We start from the raw sequence: 14,572 nt of genomic DNA, 5'->3' as shown, positions 1-14,572 counted from the left end.
GAGGGAGGAGGGTGCGGCCATCCTGGAGCAGCCAACCCACATCTCTCCTGCTGGCAATTAGATTTTACAATAGAAAAAAGGGAGCCTGACACTAAGCAACCCACAGGAACAGGAGTGAGTGGTCTTTGAGCACCCCACTTCACTGATCAGAGCCAGCTGGCCCCCACACAGCCTCTTGAGTGTCTAGGAAGCCTGGGGTGATGGTGGCATTACGGACCCAGAAGTAGTAGAAAAGATTGTTTCCTGGCATCCATGTCTGGCTTCTCATCTTCTTTCAAGGACCAGATTGTTCAGTACTCTCTTTCAAATCTTTCCTTGATTGTTTCCACACAGAGCTTTGTATCTCCCAGGGCTTCTTGTTTGAGGAGACAGGTTCAGTCTGGTAATTTTTGCTGACAGGGATAAAGCGGGGCTGTAGAGAAGACGTTGAAATGGGGCAAAATCTTTCAGGCCTGGCTTGGCCACACGATAGCTGTTTCATTTCTCTGAGTTTCCCTTCCCTCTGCTGTAAAATGGGGGTAATAATAGCACCACCCTTGCACGGTGGTTATGAGGGCTGAATGAGATCATGTCAAGTTTGGAGGAAGCGCTCCATTAAACGCTGCTGTTATCATCACTGTGCGCTAGTGGCTGTGGTCCCGACTCCTCTCAACAACTTGGGAGCTTCCTGCCGGATTAGGTAGCAGTGGATTGGGTAGCGACTGCCTGGCCTCATCATTCTCGGGAAGAGGAAACAGTCCGTCTTAGGGGAGGAGAGAGGAGCATCGGTTAGGAAAGCGCTAGCGCTACATCCTCCAGGTTTGGAGTGGAGAGAGACTCGATCTGAATCCAGATTTTAAAGGGGCAGTGGGCTTCTGAGCCCCTAACTTTCCTAGACCTGGGGGTCAGAACTCATCGGGTGTAGGTCCAACTACAGGGAGAACCCACTCTGGGGTACCTTGGACAGGTCAGTTTTAGCCTTGGGCCTCAGTTTCCTCGTGCGTGTCAGGTGGGTCTCTCAGCCTTCCCCCTGGGATGCGAGGAGCACGAGCAGCCGGATGAGGATTCTAAGGCTAGAGAATGTGGCTCCGTGGCACAAACTGCTGAGAGGGTTGGGCAGGCGGGAGGACCGGCGGGCTCCAGGATTGGGTGGCGGCGGAGTGGGGCTCCCGGATTGGCCGGATCAGAGAGGGCAGGGCCCAACCTTTAAGAGGCACGATGGTGTGTGCGGTGGAGTGTGAGCATTGCTTCCCCGCCAGCCGGCTTTTCTAGTACTCGGTGACCGTGGCGGCGGCGGCGGCGGCGGCGGCGGCGGCGGCGGCGGCTAAAAGGCGAGCCCTGGGTGAGCGAAAGCCCGCGGAACAGAGGAGCATCGCGGAGCAGAGAAGCATCCCAGCCTCCTGGTCCCAGGCGGCGTGGCCCAAGGGTCATGGCCAAAGGAGAGGGAGCCGAGAGCGGCTCCGCCGCGGGGCTGCTGCCCACGAGCATACTCCAAGCCGGCGAACGCCCGGCCCAGGTGAAGGTGAGGGCCCGGCACACCGGGTAGAGGGCCAGGGGTGGGGAGTAGGCTGAGATGGGGGCGTCGAGGGGTAGACCTGGTTCTGGGAAACCTTGGGCTAGCCAGGAACAGGTAGGCCTAGAGGCAGGAGAGGGCCCGGGGGTGCCCTGGGGGCAGGGGGTGATGGAGAAGGTTTGTAGCCAGAGGCCCTCGTTTTGCCCACTTCCCTCAGCATCTCTGGGGAGCGGCCCCGCCTGCAGTTCCACGCAGTACCCCGCTCTGCCTAGCCGGTTTCCTTTTCTCTGTAACAAGCCGCTAAAGTTCGCTACCCTTCTAGGGCAGAGAAACCCCAGAAATCTAGGAAACCCTCTTGGTTTTCCATCTCTCAACCCCTACCTCCTACCCCCACATGCCTCCGCGTGTTTCTCAACTCTGCTATGAGGCCGCTCAAGTTCATTCATAAGAACAAGGCTCTGCTCTTAAAGGAGCCGCATTCCGCAAGCGTTTGTGTGTGTGTGGGGGGGTGTTGGCCCACGTGCAGCGCTCTGCGTGTCTTGACCTTCCGTCCCATCCCCAGACGTAATGAAGGACCAAATGAAATCAGGCGGCCCCGGGGAGGAAACCCAGGCAGATATTTTCTGGGAAGTGACTGCCTTTTCCTTTTAATTTTATTAACCCATCTTTGGAAGGAGCTTGGGTAAGCAATTACGTTGCTACCATGTATGAGTAATCTCTGCTTTCCCTGGGCAACGTTAATCTCCCCAGTGCCCCACCCAGAGAGGGCCCAGCCCTGAACCTAGAGGCCTTTTCCTTCCCTCTCCAAGATCCCCTGGGAACTGGGGGAGGGGCACAGGGAGAGGGAGGGTAGGACAGCTCCTGGGTTTGCCTGAAGGTCTGGCTGCCTCCAGGGGCCAAGGAGGTTCTGGGACAGATGGAAGGAACAGCTGTGCCTACAGCCAGCTGAGCCAGGCTCTTACAGATCTCTAGAGTCCTCACCCAGTGGGCAGGTGGGTTCTGGTCTCTGAACCAGGGCAGGACGTGGGGCTAGGCTTAGGCAGCTCTTGGCAGCAAGAGGATTTTCAGGTTGTGACAGTTGGTACCAGGTGGGGACAGGTCCACTGCTGGAACGTGGTCCCCCTCCAACTTGGAAAGAAATGTGGCTGAGGCCTTGGGGGGAGTTGTTAAGGGATGATGCCTGATAAGGATCTGAGGTGGGGTAGCCTAGGTGCTACTTCCTACTAGTATGGATTCCCCTTTCCCAGGTTGCTAAGAACAGAGAGTACCTTTATTCTGGGAGATGGGAACTCCCTGGGTGGGAACAGGGCAAGGCAGACTTGTTGAGAGTTGGCTGGAGGGATGGTCCTGCCTCTGGAACCTTCTAGGATGGAGGTCAGGATCATGAATCTCTTTTCATTCTTTTTCCTCTTATTCCCAGAAGGAACCAAAGAAGAAACAACAGTTGTCCGTTTGCAACAAGCTTTGCTATGCAGTTGGGGGGGCCCCCTACCAGGTGACGGGATGTGCCCTGGGGTTCTTCCTGCAGATCTACCTGTTGGATGTAGCTCAGGTGAGTGGGCTGAGCCCCTCAGGGCTCCTCCAGCAATCCCAAGGTGGGAAAGACTAGGGACTCCCGGATAGGATCATTTCATTTTCCCCATCTGTGAAATGGGACTGGGAATCCCACTTTACTGTCTCTCAGAGTCACAGTGGATAAGAAAAAAGAAGGCTTTGGAGAGTATCCAGAAGGAGAGTCTCTCTGCCCCAGGAGTCTTAGCTGGCAAATCAGGCAGGTCCTCCTTGCCTGGCAAGAGAAACAGAGCCTGGAGGGGTAGGCGATGGTGTGAGAGAGAATGGGGCCCGCTGTAAACCAGGCCATTCTTAGAAGAGGCTGGCACACCATGTCCCCGGCTGGACAGCGGTCAGCTGGCTTGGCTCAGGGGTTGGTAGTTGCTGCAAGGCTTGTGGATGACGTGCACTCCACTTTTACCTGAAAAAGAGGCATGTCAGTGGGCAGAGGCGCCCTCAAGTGCTAGGCTAAGTTAAGGTACCTCAGGATACAGGGTCTTTGACCCGGACAGGTACTTAGGGTGAAGCATGGCTCCTCTGTACTTTGCAAAGCCTTGACCAGCAGCCTGGCATCCCGAGAATTCACCTTGTCTGGTGGGAGACTAGGAAGCTGAACAGCCATGGCTTTCAGGGCTCATGCACTGGCTGTCTTTTGTATGTAGCATCTGACTTTGCAAGCAAGCCAGCTTAGTTGTATTCATTTATAAGTGGGGAACCCTGAGCCCCAGAAAGGAAAAATGACTTCATTCAAGCAGCACGTGTTCGAGCAACTCCCATGGGTTGGGGTGCAAATATGAGGAACCTGCTATCAAAGTATAAGACTCTTGAGTGTTAGGGTTAGAAAAGTCAGATTGGGGAAACTGCAGTGTGGGAGAGAGCCTCCAGCTTCCTGGAGCAATAGCAATAGTAGAGCCTTGATGGATAAAGAGGAGCCTGGAGAAGCTGTCTATTCAGATCTAGAACATTTGTGGGGAAGGGGATAGCTTGAGTGGGTGGTGATAGTGACAGGCCACTTTTTCAAAGCATCTGTGGATTGTTTTTTCCACATTCAACATAGGGCTTGATCCTGTAAGATAAGGCTCATAACTCCCATTATACAGTTGGGGAAATTAAGGCCCACTGTGGTAACCCAACAAGTACTATTTGTGATATTTCTGGTGGCTGGGGGCTCCAGGCTGTGAGAGGGAGGTAAGGAAATGAATTCTGGATTCATTCTCATTGGTGGCAGATCTGGGAAAAGTTTTTAAGGAGGCACACAATACTACTGCTATTGGAGAACTGGTATTGTCATTATTAACAAGGCAAGTGATGATGTTTAAGGCCTGGGTGGGAGCAGCATAGTGTCCCAGTGGCCTGGCTGAGATGGGGTGGGGAGCCTTACTTTTGCCCATCAGTGAGGGCTGAGGTGGGGTAGAAGGATGAGGGGGTCATCTTTTGCCTGTTCCCTATTCCAGGTGGACCCTTTCTCTGCCTCTATCATCCTATTTGTGGGCCGCGCTTGGGATGCCATCACAGACCCGCTGGTGGGCTTCTGCATTAGCAAATCTCCCTGGACCCGCCTAGGCCGCCTCATGCCCTGGTGAGTAGAAGAGGCTCCTTGGAGGTAGCAGAAGGCCGGGCTTCCGGCATATCTACTACACCTTGGTCCTTTCATCTGGCTTGTCACAGGCTGTGGGGGGTGAGAAGGAAATGATACAAAAACCTGAGTGCCGAAACCCCAGCTGAGGCCTCAGCTGCCCCTGGCATGGGCACTGGAACCCCTGCCAGTTCATAGCCAAGCTGGCCAAGTTGCTAGACTGAGCAGCTTCCCCCGGCCCAGGTTCCATGACTCCCCAGGGATTCATTTCCCTCCCATGAAGGTGGAATTCTAGCTGCTCCCACTCCTTTGCTTCTCAGAGTAGCTGAGGTAGTACTGCCCGGTGATTGAGAGGTTATACGCTCTGGAGCCAGCCTGCCTCAGCTTGAATACCAGCTTTACCACTTAGAGCTGTACAGCCTTGGGCAAGTCACTTAACACCTCTGAGCCTCAAGTTCCTTCATCTGCAAAATGGGGATAATAATTATGCCTATCTCACAGGGTTGTGGTGAGGATTAAGTTTTTTAAAAATACGTAATATATAGAGCAGTGCCTGGCACACATTAAGTGATGGATAATTTGGCCCCTCTGCAGAGTGGCTCCTGGTGCTGGGGCAAGGGTACGAGGTGAAGCCTCTGGCTCCTCGGACCATGTGAACCACCTTTACTCTAAGTACAAATCCGGTACTACTCAGCCTGAGGCTATGAGGGGAGGTTGGGGGAGGTGGTGCCACAGATCAGACAGTAAAGGCAGGCACGTGGGACAGGCTGACAGGCCCCGAGCTCTGGTTCCCTCCAGGACATCCTGCTTGGTAGTTAGGGGGGAACATACCCCTTTCATCTCCAGCCCATCCAGGCTCAAATGGGCGCCTTCCTGCCCCAGGGGCGCCCATACCTGGTCTCCGGCCTTGAAGGCCTTCAAAGCTCTTCCCGCAGTCCATGCCTCCCTCCCACCCCCCCCACCCCACCCACGGCTTCCTTTCCCACGAGGCCCCCCTCCCACTGAAATCCTGCCAGTCCCTGGCAAAGGCCCAGGTTGCCGCCTTTGATCCAAGCTTCAGGGCCCTGGGGGCAGGAGAGCCTTCCTTACCTGGGCAGGCTGCTTGGGGCTCCCAGTGAGTCTGCCAGTGAGACTGGGCCTTGTACCCACCTCCTTGGCAGCTAGTAGGGGCGGGGCTCCACTGCCACATCTCCTCATGAGGCACAGCCAATGGCAGGCAGCGGCTCAGGCCAGCCCAATGCAGCAGCAGCCAGGGTTACTTTCAGTCACATTCGGTTCCTAAGCATGGCTGCTTGACAGCCTTCAAGGAGAGTACAGAGTGTTCCAGGAAGGCTACCTAAAAGCACATTTATTCCTTGAGGATTTGGGAGGGGTGGGGTGGGGCAGGGAGGGAGAGCAGAGGAGGTCCTCCTTGTGGGAGGTAGGATCTGAGGACACCTCACCTGGGCAGGTGTGGCAGCCAGCTTGGTGAAGAGGGCCTTTCAGGCTAGTTTCTGATTTTAGCACTGATCATGTATGTACATGTCCTCGCCCATCTGGGTGGTAACCCCTAGTGACACCTCCCAGGTGGTGCCCCCACCTCTGTCTTTTATCAGGGGGCTAAGGGGCTGCCATGTGGTGTATGTGACCCACCTTCCCATCCAGTTAGGACCCTGGCCCCTCCTCAGGCCTGGGACTCGACACCCCTTCTCCTCTCAGTGTAGGAAGAGACTGGGCCTTTCAGGGTTCATGAGCTCAGGCCCACTCCTGCAAGGCCTCAGACCAGCCCCTGCCCTCTACCAGCATTGAAATCCTTTTCAAACCAGGGAGACTTTGACAGACATGGAGTCCCCAAGGCCGCCAATGAGAGGCAGGGTGTCAGTGGGGTCACTTGGGAGATGCACCTCAGGTCTGATTCCCAGGCCAATGCAGCTCCCTGAACTCTGCCCCTGGGCTTCCCTGGTGTGATCATCACAGCCAACGCCTGCTGTGTCCCAGGCACCATTCTACATTTTAATACCCACTATTTACGTCTCAAAACTGCTTCAACCCTACGAAATAGAACCAAGGTCCTTACAATGAGCTGCAGGGCCCTCCATGACCTGGTATTTCATTTCCTCTCCAGCCCCATTTCCTAATTCCATCTCCCATACTCATTCCACTCCTGCCCCACTGGTCTCCTTGCTGTTGCCCAGACCTGCCGGGCCATCTCCCACCTTTGCCCTCACTGTTCCCTTTGCCCCGCATGCTCTTGCCCCAGACATCTGCAAGGCCAACTCCTCCTCATTCAAATCTAGGCACAGATGCCGCCTCAATGAGGGCTACCCTGGCCACTTGGTTGGGAATTGTACCCCCATACCCCTAATTGCCTTTAGCTGCTTTATTTCTTTCCTCCACAGCAACTTAATCATATTTTAATACATTACATAGCTTTTTTGGTGTGTGGTAAAATACACTATTTAAACATTTAAAAATCTGCTGTTTTAGCCTTTTTCAAGTGTATAATTCGGTTGCATTAAATATAGTCACATTGTTCTGCCACCATCTCCAGATCTTTTTTTTTTTTTTTTTAAGATTTTCAGAATAAGTCTATTTTTATAACATAGAAATACAGGTGAAAGTAAAGGAAGAACTCTAATTTTTTCTAGCCTTTGTTCTCTTTTGCTTATTATTATTTTTTTAATTTTTGAAATGGACACATCCCTTTAGTTTTGCAGTGACTTTTTAAAAATTTTCTTTTTACACAGTAGTCCTCAATTTGCTCAGGCCCCAAAGTCTGAGATTTTTTTTTTTTAACATTTTTTATTGATTTATAATCATTTTACAATGTTGTGTCAAATTCCAGTGTTCAGTACAATTTTTCAGTCATACATGGACATATACACACTCATTGTCACATTTTTTTCTCTGTGAGCTACCATAACGTTTTGTTTATATTTCCCTGTGCTGTACAGTATAATCTTGTTTATTCTACAATTTTGAAATCCCAGTCTATCCCTTCCCATCCTCTGCCCCCCAGATCTTTTTGTTTTTCCCAAACTGAAACTCTGTACTTATTAAACACTAACCTCATTCCTCCCTGCCCCCACAGCCCCTGGCCACCGACTACTTTCTATCTACGAATTTGACTCATCTAAGTGGGATCTTACCATATTTGGCCTTTTGTATCTGGCTTATTTCACTTAGCATAGTATCTTCAAGGTTTATCTATGTTGTAGCAGGTATCAGAAGTTCATTCCTAAGACTGGATTTTTATTTATCTATTTATCTATGTATATATCTTTATTTGTGTTTATTTTTTGTTTGCCATTTAGAATGTAAATTCCCCAAGGGCAATGACTTGTTTTGTTCAGTGATACATCCCAAGTCATTAGAATTGCGCTCAGCCCAGAGTTGGCACTAGAATATTTCTTGAGTAAATGTTGACGGTAAAGTAGCTTCTAGTACTATGTGCACTTTACAGAGGAGAAAATGTCTCAGAGAAGTTAAATAACTTGCCCAAGACCAAGTTATTTATAGTTATAGCCGGAAGTGTGGCTTCTTTTAACCACAGCTCTCTGCTGGTTTTCATATTGATGCCATGAAATTGGACCACCCAAAGATCTAACTAGGATGGTGTAGGACTCACACGTGGGGAGGCAGGCATTTGCCCTTCCGTCCCTCTCATAGTTATTTCACTAGGCCCAGTCCTCCTCCATGGCTTCTCCAGAAGGGAAACCTTGCCCTGAAGTTGGCCTCCCCAACCCCTGTGTGTGTGCATGGGTGAGAACCCCACCAGTGGGGTTGTTCCTCCTCCCCTGTCTTGACCTCCATTCTCAGCCCCCAAGCCCATAGGAAGCCCCTGCTTCCTGCTATAGGCAAAGCTCAGGGTCTGACCTTATACTCCATGCTCAGGATTGTGGCCCAGGGTCCCTGTCTCAGTCTGCTCTTCTGGGCTTGGCCATTCGTCTCTTCCCTGAAACCCAGGGGTGGGTGGATCCAGGGGGAGGAATTTCCTTCCTGGTGGGCACCCTGTGGGGCTGCAGAGCAGTCCAGACTGGGTCCAGGTCTTGGGGTTTTGGCATCCAGCCCCAACTCAGACCCTCCCCTTCCTCAGGATCATATTCTCCACCCCCCTGGCCATCATTGCCTACTTCCTCATCTGGTTCGTGCCTGACTTCCAACAGGGCCAGGCCCTGTGGTACTTGCTTTTCTACTGCCTCTTTGAGACGCTGGTCACGGTGAGTGTGGGCATGTCCACTGGGTGTCTCTGGGGGCAGGGGTGAGGGCAGTCCCTGGGGCCTTCGGGGTTGGTGCCCAACGCCACATCTGTTTGTCCATCATCTGACTGCCCGAGGGCCTCTCTTCCATGCCAGTGTTTCCACGTTCCCTACTCAGCTCTCACCATGTTCATCAGCACAGAGCAGAGTGAGCGGGATTCTGCCACCGCGTATCGTAAGTCACCCCAGCCCACTGATCCCACCCACCCGGGACTCAGGGTCCTGGATTCCCTGACCCTCCTATCATGTTTCTTCCCATGTGGGCCCAGCTCTCTGCTCTCGGGAATAGGTGTGAGACCATCTTAAAAGTAACTTAATCCCCTTATTGCTCTGAGACCAGAGAGGTGCAGGGACCAGGCAGAGTTCACAAAGCAAGGCCACGAGTTTAGACCAAGGTGCCATCTGCCTCACCACCCTGTCTGGAGCTGCGACCATCACCTGGGTCTACAGATGGGCTTCTGTCTATCTGACCTTCCCCCCTGGAGGCCCACAAGCCATGTGGCCCCTCCAAAGGACTTTCTTTTCCCTGCTTAGGGATGACGGTGGAGGTATTAGGCACAGTGCTGGGCACCGCAATCCAGGGGCAGATTGTGGGCCAAGCAGATACACCTTGTCTCCAGGACCCCAATGCTTCTACAGCAACCTTGGAAGGTGCCAATCACACGCATAGCACCACCTCACTCAAAGAAACGGTGAGGCCCGGGCAGGGCAGGGATCTGGGGAGATGAAGAATGATGGGGTGGTTTGCAGTTATACTGAAAGTAGTAATAATGGCTAGTGTTTATAAATGTTGGGCATTTGATAGGCAAAGTGTTAATTATGCCCCCTTGGCAGATAAGGAAACTGAAGCACATAGAGGCTAAATAATTTGTCCAGGGTAATCGAGCTAGTGAATTGCAGAAACTAGATTTGGGGAGATTTGAACTGTGGGCTCTCAGACTCCACAACCTGGTTTCTTACTTAATTAACCTGTTCATCTGGACTTTGTCCAGCCTTGGGAAGCAACAGCCAGGCTGGCTGATTTTCCCATTTCACAGATGGAGACAGTGAGGCCCCCAGAGAAGAAGGGACTGGTCCAAGTTCATTGAGTAGAGCTGCTGGGAGTTGGGATGAGATCAGACTGACTGTCCTCTCTGTCACCTTTACCCTATTTGTAGCAAAACGCATACCTGCTGGCAGCAGGGGTCATTGCCTCCATCTATGTCATCTGCGCCATCATCCTGATCCTGGGCGTGCGGGAGCAGAGAGGTGAGGGGTCCCTGGGAGGGGTGCAGGCCCCAGAATGGGATGGTTTTGTCCCTTTGCTTGGAACTCAGGCTCTGGGAGGGGCCTCTGCTCTTGCCTCACTGTTCCCTCTGGCCCCTAGAACCCTACGAGACTCAGCAGGCCAAGCCAATGTCTTTCTTTCGGGGCCTCCGGTTGGTCATGACCCATGGCCCGTACATCAAGCTTATTGCTGGCTTCCTCTTCACCTCCTTGGCTTTCATGGTGAGTGGGGCCCTGATGTGCTCAGCCTGATGGGTGGGGGTGCGGTGGGGGTGGGGTAGGCTCCGGACTCAAGATGTGACAAAGTGTAAGGGACAGGTGGGACGGAATGAGGGTGGGGTAAGCAGAGGTCCCTGGAGCATGGGGAGTGCCTTGGGGAGGCTCAGCCCCGTCATCACCTCTTTCCTTGCCTTTCCTTCCCACTACGCTGCCCTGACCCCCAGCTGGTAGAGGGAAACTTCGCCCTGTTTTGCACTTACACCTTGGGCTTCCGCAACGAATTCCAGAATCTGCTCCTGGCCATCATGGTGCGTGTGGGACCCCGAGGGTAGCTGAAGTGGCTTAGGCTGCGAGGTGGTTCTTTAGATAGCCAGAGGATGTTTCCCAGACTGGCCCAAGGTCATGAGGGATGAGGGAAGCTTCTCAGAACATTTGGATCTGATCTACAGTTGCTTAGATAGGACTGTGAAAGAAAGGTATCTTAAAGTCCAATTTTATGTCAATTATATCTCAGTATCACGGGGGAGAAAAGAGAAAGGGTTTGGGTTAGATGTTCACGGAGAGAGCATAACAAAAGCAAAGGTGTGAAGGTCAAGAACTTTGGAGCTCCATGCTCAGAGAAGGCAGGAGATGAGATTAAAACTTGCTGTCAGCTCCCCTGGAAAGCTGTCAGGGGTGTCTGGTGAACATCCTCACTGTCCAGATAACGGCATCTGGCTGCTCTCGGGCAAGGCTGGAAGCCCCTTTGGGGTCTTGGAAAGGGCAGGAGGGTTTCCATGGCTCTAACTCACTTCCCTCACCCCCTTTCCCCATCCACAGCTCTCAGCCACAGTCACCATTCCCATCTGGCAGTGGTTCCTAACCCGGTTTGGCAAGAAGATGGCTGTGTACATTGGGATCTCAGTGAGTGGGGGCTGAAGGGATAGGACCTGGGCTGGCTTGGGGGTTACAGATGGGAGCCTTCCAACTGACTCATCTTTGTGTACCTGCTCCGCTAAGTCAGCAGTGCCATTTCTCATCTTGGTGGCTCTCATGGAGAGTAACCTGATCGTCACATACGTGGTAGCTGTGGCAGCCGGCATCAGTGTAGCAGCCGCCTTTTTACTACCCTGGTAAGTATATAGAGGCCCCTGGCTTCTCCAGCACCCCACCCCCAAGTTCTGAAGCTCCTTGGGGATAATCCTGTGGGGGCTACTGCAGGCCATTCTATGGGTCCAGGTTAGGGGTGGGGCAGGTCTTCCCAGGACAGTTGTACAGGTTGTGCACTGCACAAGAACACCTAGTCAGTAGGGGAAATGCGGTCTCAGATCTAGCCTGCACTCTACTTTCCCAGCTGAGCAACTAGACTTGAGGCTGCTTCATCTTGGAGGAAGAGGCCTTTTTTTATATCCATCAAGCAGCCATCTCATTGAACTTTGTGCCATGGGACTGCAGACTCCCAGAGAACCACTCCTGAGAGAGGCATCACATGGGCTAGTGGGGGCCTGGGGTTGCTAAGTGGGAGGGTCCTCATGGCTGCCACCACTCTGTACAGGTCCATGCTGCCGGATGTCATTGACGACTTCCACTTGAAGCAGCCCCACATCCATGGGACTGAGCCCATCTTCTTCTCCTTCTACGTCTTCTTCACCAAGTTTGCCTCCGGAGTCTCTCTGGGCATCTCCACTCTCAGTCTGGAGTGAGTAGGGTAGGGGGCTGAGCAAGACTGGCTGGCGCTGGGTGGGGCCAGATCTCAGGTGCCCCATCCTCACCACTTCCTTACCCACTGGGTCCCACAGCTTCACTGGGTACCAGACCCGTTCCTGCTCCCAGCCGGCACGTGTCAAGTTTACGCTGAAGATGCTCGTGACCATGGCTCCCATAGTCCTCATCCTGCTAGGCCTGCTGCTGTTCAAGCTGTATCCCATCGACGAGGAGAAGCGGCGGCAGAATAAGAAGGCCCTGCAGGCTCTGAGGTATGAGTGGGGAGGGGACGGGGAGGTGGACAAGGGGGTACCACCCAGTCTAAGCCTTTAGTTCATGCCTCCTGGGACCAAGCCCAGATTTGGCTCCTGCCCATCTTCCCTTGATGGCTCTTCCTGTACCCTCTCCTTTCCCGCTGCTGATTCATTAGCATGGGAGCTGACACTTTTTGAACACTTAGCTGCGCACCAGGTGCTGTGCTCAGTGGTGTGACATTTATTCATTCAACAAATACTTATTGGAAGTCCACATGCCAGGCATCGCTCTAGGGAGTGAAACAAAAATCCCTGCCCTCAAGAAGTTTTACATTTTGGGGGATGTACTCATGATTTCCCCATGTCCTTCCAACAACCCTGGGTGTCAGAGATCCCTGTGATTCCCACTCGGCAGATAAAGAAACAGGCTTCACCTGGAAGAGGGACTGGCCCAGCTGATAAGGGCTAGAGCTGGGGTTTGAGCCCTGGTATTCTGACTCCAGAGCTCACTCCCCTGGCGGGCGAGAACTCAGGTGTGGCCGGAGCCCTGCCTTTTGGGAGACCAGAGGGCAGGGTGGACTGAGTCACACCAGCGCATCAGCCCGCCCAGGCCAAGGTGCAGGACTAGGGCTTGGGGTGCCTGGTGGGCAGCAAGAACAGCAAATGGAATTTTCTGAGCTGAGTGAGAGTGAGCAAACTGTCCGTGTCCTCTGATTTAGACTAGCCTGGCAGCCAGCTTAGACTGAAGAGCCAAGAGCCCACGAAGAGCAAGCAGGTGGGTAAGGATGCTTCCTCCAACCCATCTCCTCTGGCTCTTGCAGGGAAGAGGCCAGCAGCTCGGGCTGCTCTGAAACAGACTCCACAGAGCTGGCCAGCATCCTCTAGGGCCTGCTGGGTGGTCCAAAGCCACCACGCCCAGGGCCTGAGTCACCAGGCTTGCTCACCTGCTCACTGAACAGCTGGTCTCCAGATGCCAGGAGGGAAGCCAAAGACTTGAGAGTAGGTGACCCAGGACACCTCTTGTGCCCATCGTGGGGCGGGTCGTTCAGACAGCAGGCTGCCTTCCCCTGCCCGCCCAGGGGCCAAGCCCAGAGACTGCTACTGTGAATATGCCAAGGACTGACCGGGCCTAGCCCGGAACACTAATGTAGAAACGTTTTATACAGAGACTAATTAATAACTTAATGACCATGTACATAAGCAATGTGTGTGTATGTATATGTCTGTGAGCTATTAATGTTATTAATTTTCATAAAAGCTGGAAAACGGAGCTGCCTGTTTCTGTCTTTGGTTTTGGCTACTCCCTGAGCCTTTCTGTGTTAAGACTCAGGTAGAAGAAGCAGTCAGCTGTGGGGGCCCTACATGGGGAGAAGGTATCTGCAGGTGCGGTAACACCTAACATTTACTACGGACCTATCTGTACTGGGCACAGTGCGGAAGCTTTCCTCTGTCTTTCCTGGTGTTCTCACTTGATCCTGGAAACTGTCTTGCTGGGTCAGGACTTGTCCCCATTTTAAAGATGAGGAAACTGCCCCAGTATTGAGGGGGACTTAGCTAAACTCACATGGCCAAAGAGTGACCTAAGTGGAAAACCATCCCAGGTCTGTGAGACTCCAGGCTATAACCACCACCTTTTGCTTCCCTGTGTCTGAGAATGAACAGTTTGCTCTGCCCAGACCCTTGTGCTGTTTCCTGCCCTGTGCGTGCCTGAGCACGTGCAGCTGGCTGTGCTGGGGCAGACTGTGTGACTGAGGCCCTGTAGGGTCTCCAGAGACCTGTGATTCTTTCTCCACATGTTGATGACAAGGGTGGAAGGCCAGAATGTGCCCACTGGGTATGTATACATCGAGAAGTGGGATCTCACTACTGGTGGCAGGGGAGGAGAGTGGTGGGGGTAGCCTACTGTGTAGTATTTGCCTATTCCCGTGGTGTAAATACTCCCACTGTAGCCAATTTCAAGTTACCAACAGTTGTACAATACTGTAAAATTCCTCATAATTTTATAATGGGCTCTTGCAAGCTGGTAGGAGCTTGTCCTAGCAAGTCATTGGGTTATAGACACTTAGGCCAAGCTCCAAAAATCAAGAAATTAATGCTGGCAGGATCAGAGACTACCCGTCCAAACTCTTTTTTTATAGATGGATAAATGAAGCCCACAGAAGAGACATGCTTGAGACTATTTAGGCTTGGTTTTTACTTTGATTTTGGAGGCTCCAGTTGTGGGGTGGGGAGGAGGGGGCTCCATTTTTTTTTTTTTTTGAAGTTCTGCCGAGCCTCTCTCATACACGTGTAA

General features: G+C 52.7%; 1 protein-coding gene across 4 annotated transcripts; it reads left to right on the top strand.

The window, feature by feature from the left end:
• Window positions 1-1,204: 1,204 nt before the first annotated feature.
• On the top strand, window positions 1,205-13,549 carry MFSD2A (MFSD2 lysolipid transporter A, lysophospholipid). Of its 4 annotated transcripts, none has more exons than XM_074376740.1 (14): window positions 1,205-1,501; window positions 2,913-3,044; window positions 4,498-4,622; window positions 8,695-8,818; window positions 8,954-9,032; window positions 9,392-9,549; window positions 10,015-10,105; window positions 10,224-10,345; window positions 10,567-10,650; window positions 11,162-11,245; window positions 11,342-11,454; window positions 11,877-12,020; window positions 12,121-12,297; window positions 12,999-13,128. In XM_074376740.1, exons 1-14 carry the CDS (start codon window positions 1,409-1,411, stop codon window positions 13,018-13,020), a joined length of 1,548 nt encoding a protein of 515 aa, XP_074232841.1. In that variant the 5' UTR covers window positions 1,205-1,408; the 3' UTR covers window positions 13,021-13,128. The 4 variants fall into 4 exon arrangements, with proteins under 4 accessions (XP_074232841.1, XP_074232840.1, XP_074232839.1 ...); XM_074376739.1 differs by having other exon boundaries at window positions 1,206-1,495; window positions 13,101-13,549; XM_074376738.1 differs by having other exon boundaries at window positions 1,206-1,501; window positions 2,916-3,044; window positions 13,101-13,549.
• Window positions 13,550-14,572: the final 1,023 nt, after the last annotated feature.

This window comes from Camelus bactrianus, chromosome 13, assembly GCF_048773025.1.
Source record: "Camelus bactrianus isolate YW-2024 breed Bactrian camel chromosome 13, ASM4877302v1, whole genome shotgun sequence".
Lineage (NCBI taxonomy): Eukaryota > Metazoa > Chordata > Mammalia > Artiodactyla > Camelidae > Camelus > Camelus bactrianus.
Note: the sequence above shows the minus strand (reverse complement) of the source record. Positions and strands in the feature narration are given on the sequence as shown.

What these genes read in the sequence shown, in the direction of transcription:
- MFSD2A (XM_010959814.3), top strand. Translation starts at nt 1,409, where the DNA reads ATGGCCAAAGGAGAGGGAGCCGAGAGCGGCTCCGCCGCGGGGCTGCTG. An exon ending in CCACCTCACTCAAAGAAACG is followed by an intron (nt 9,550 to 10,014) that starts GTGAGGCCCGGG and finishes CCCTATTTGTAG; the next exon opens with CAAAACGCATACCTGCTGGC. An exon ending in GGGCGTGCGGGAGCAGAGAG is followed by an intron (nt 10,106 to 10,223) that starts GTGAGGGGTCCC and finishes TCTGGCCCCTAG; the next exon opens with AACCCTACGAGACTCAGCAG.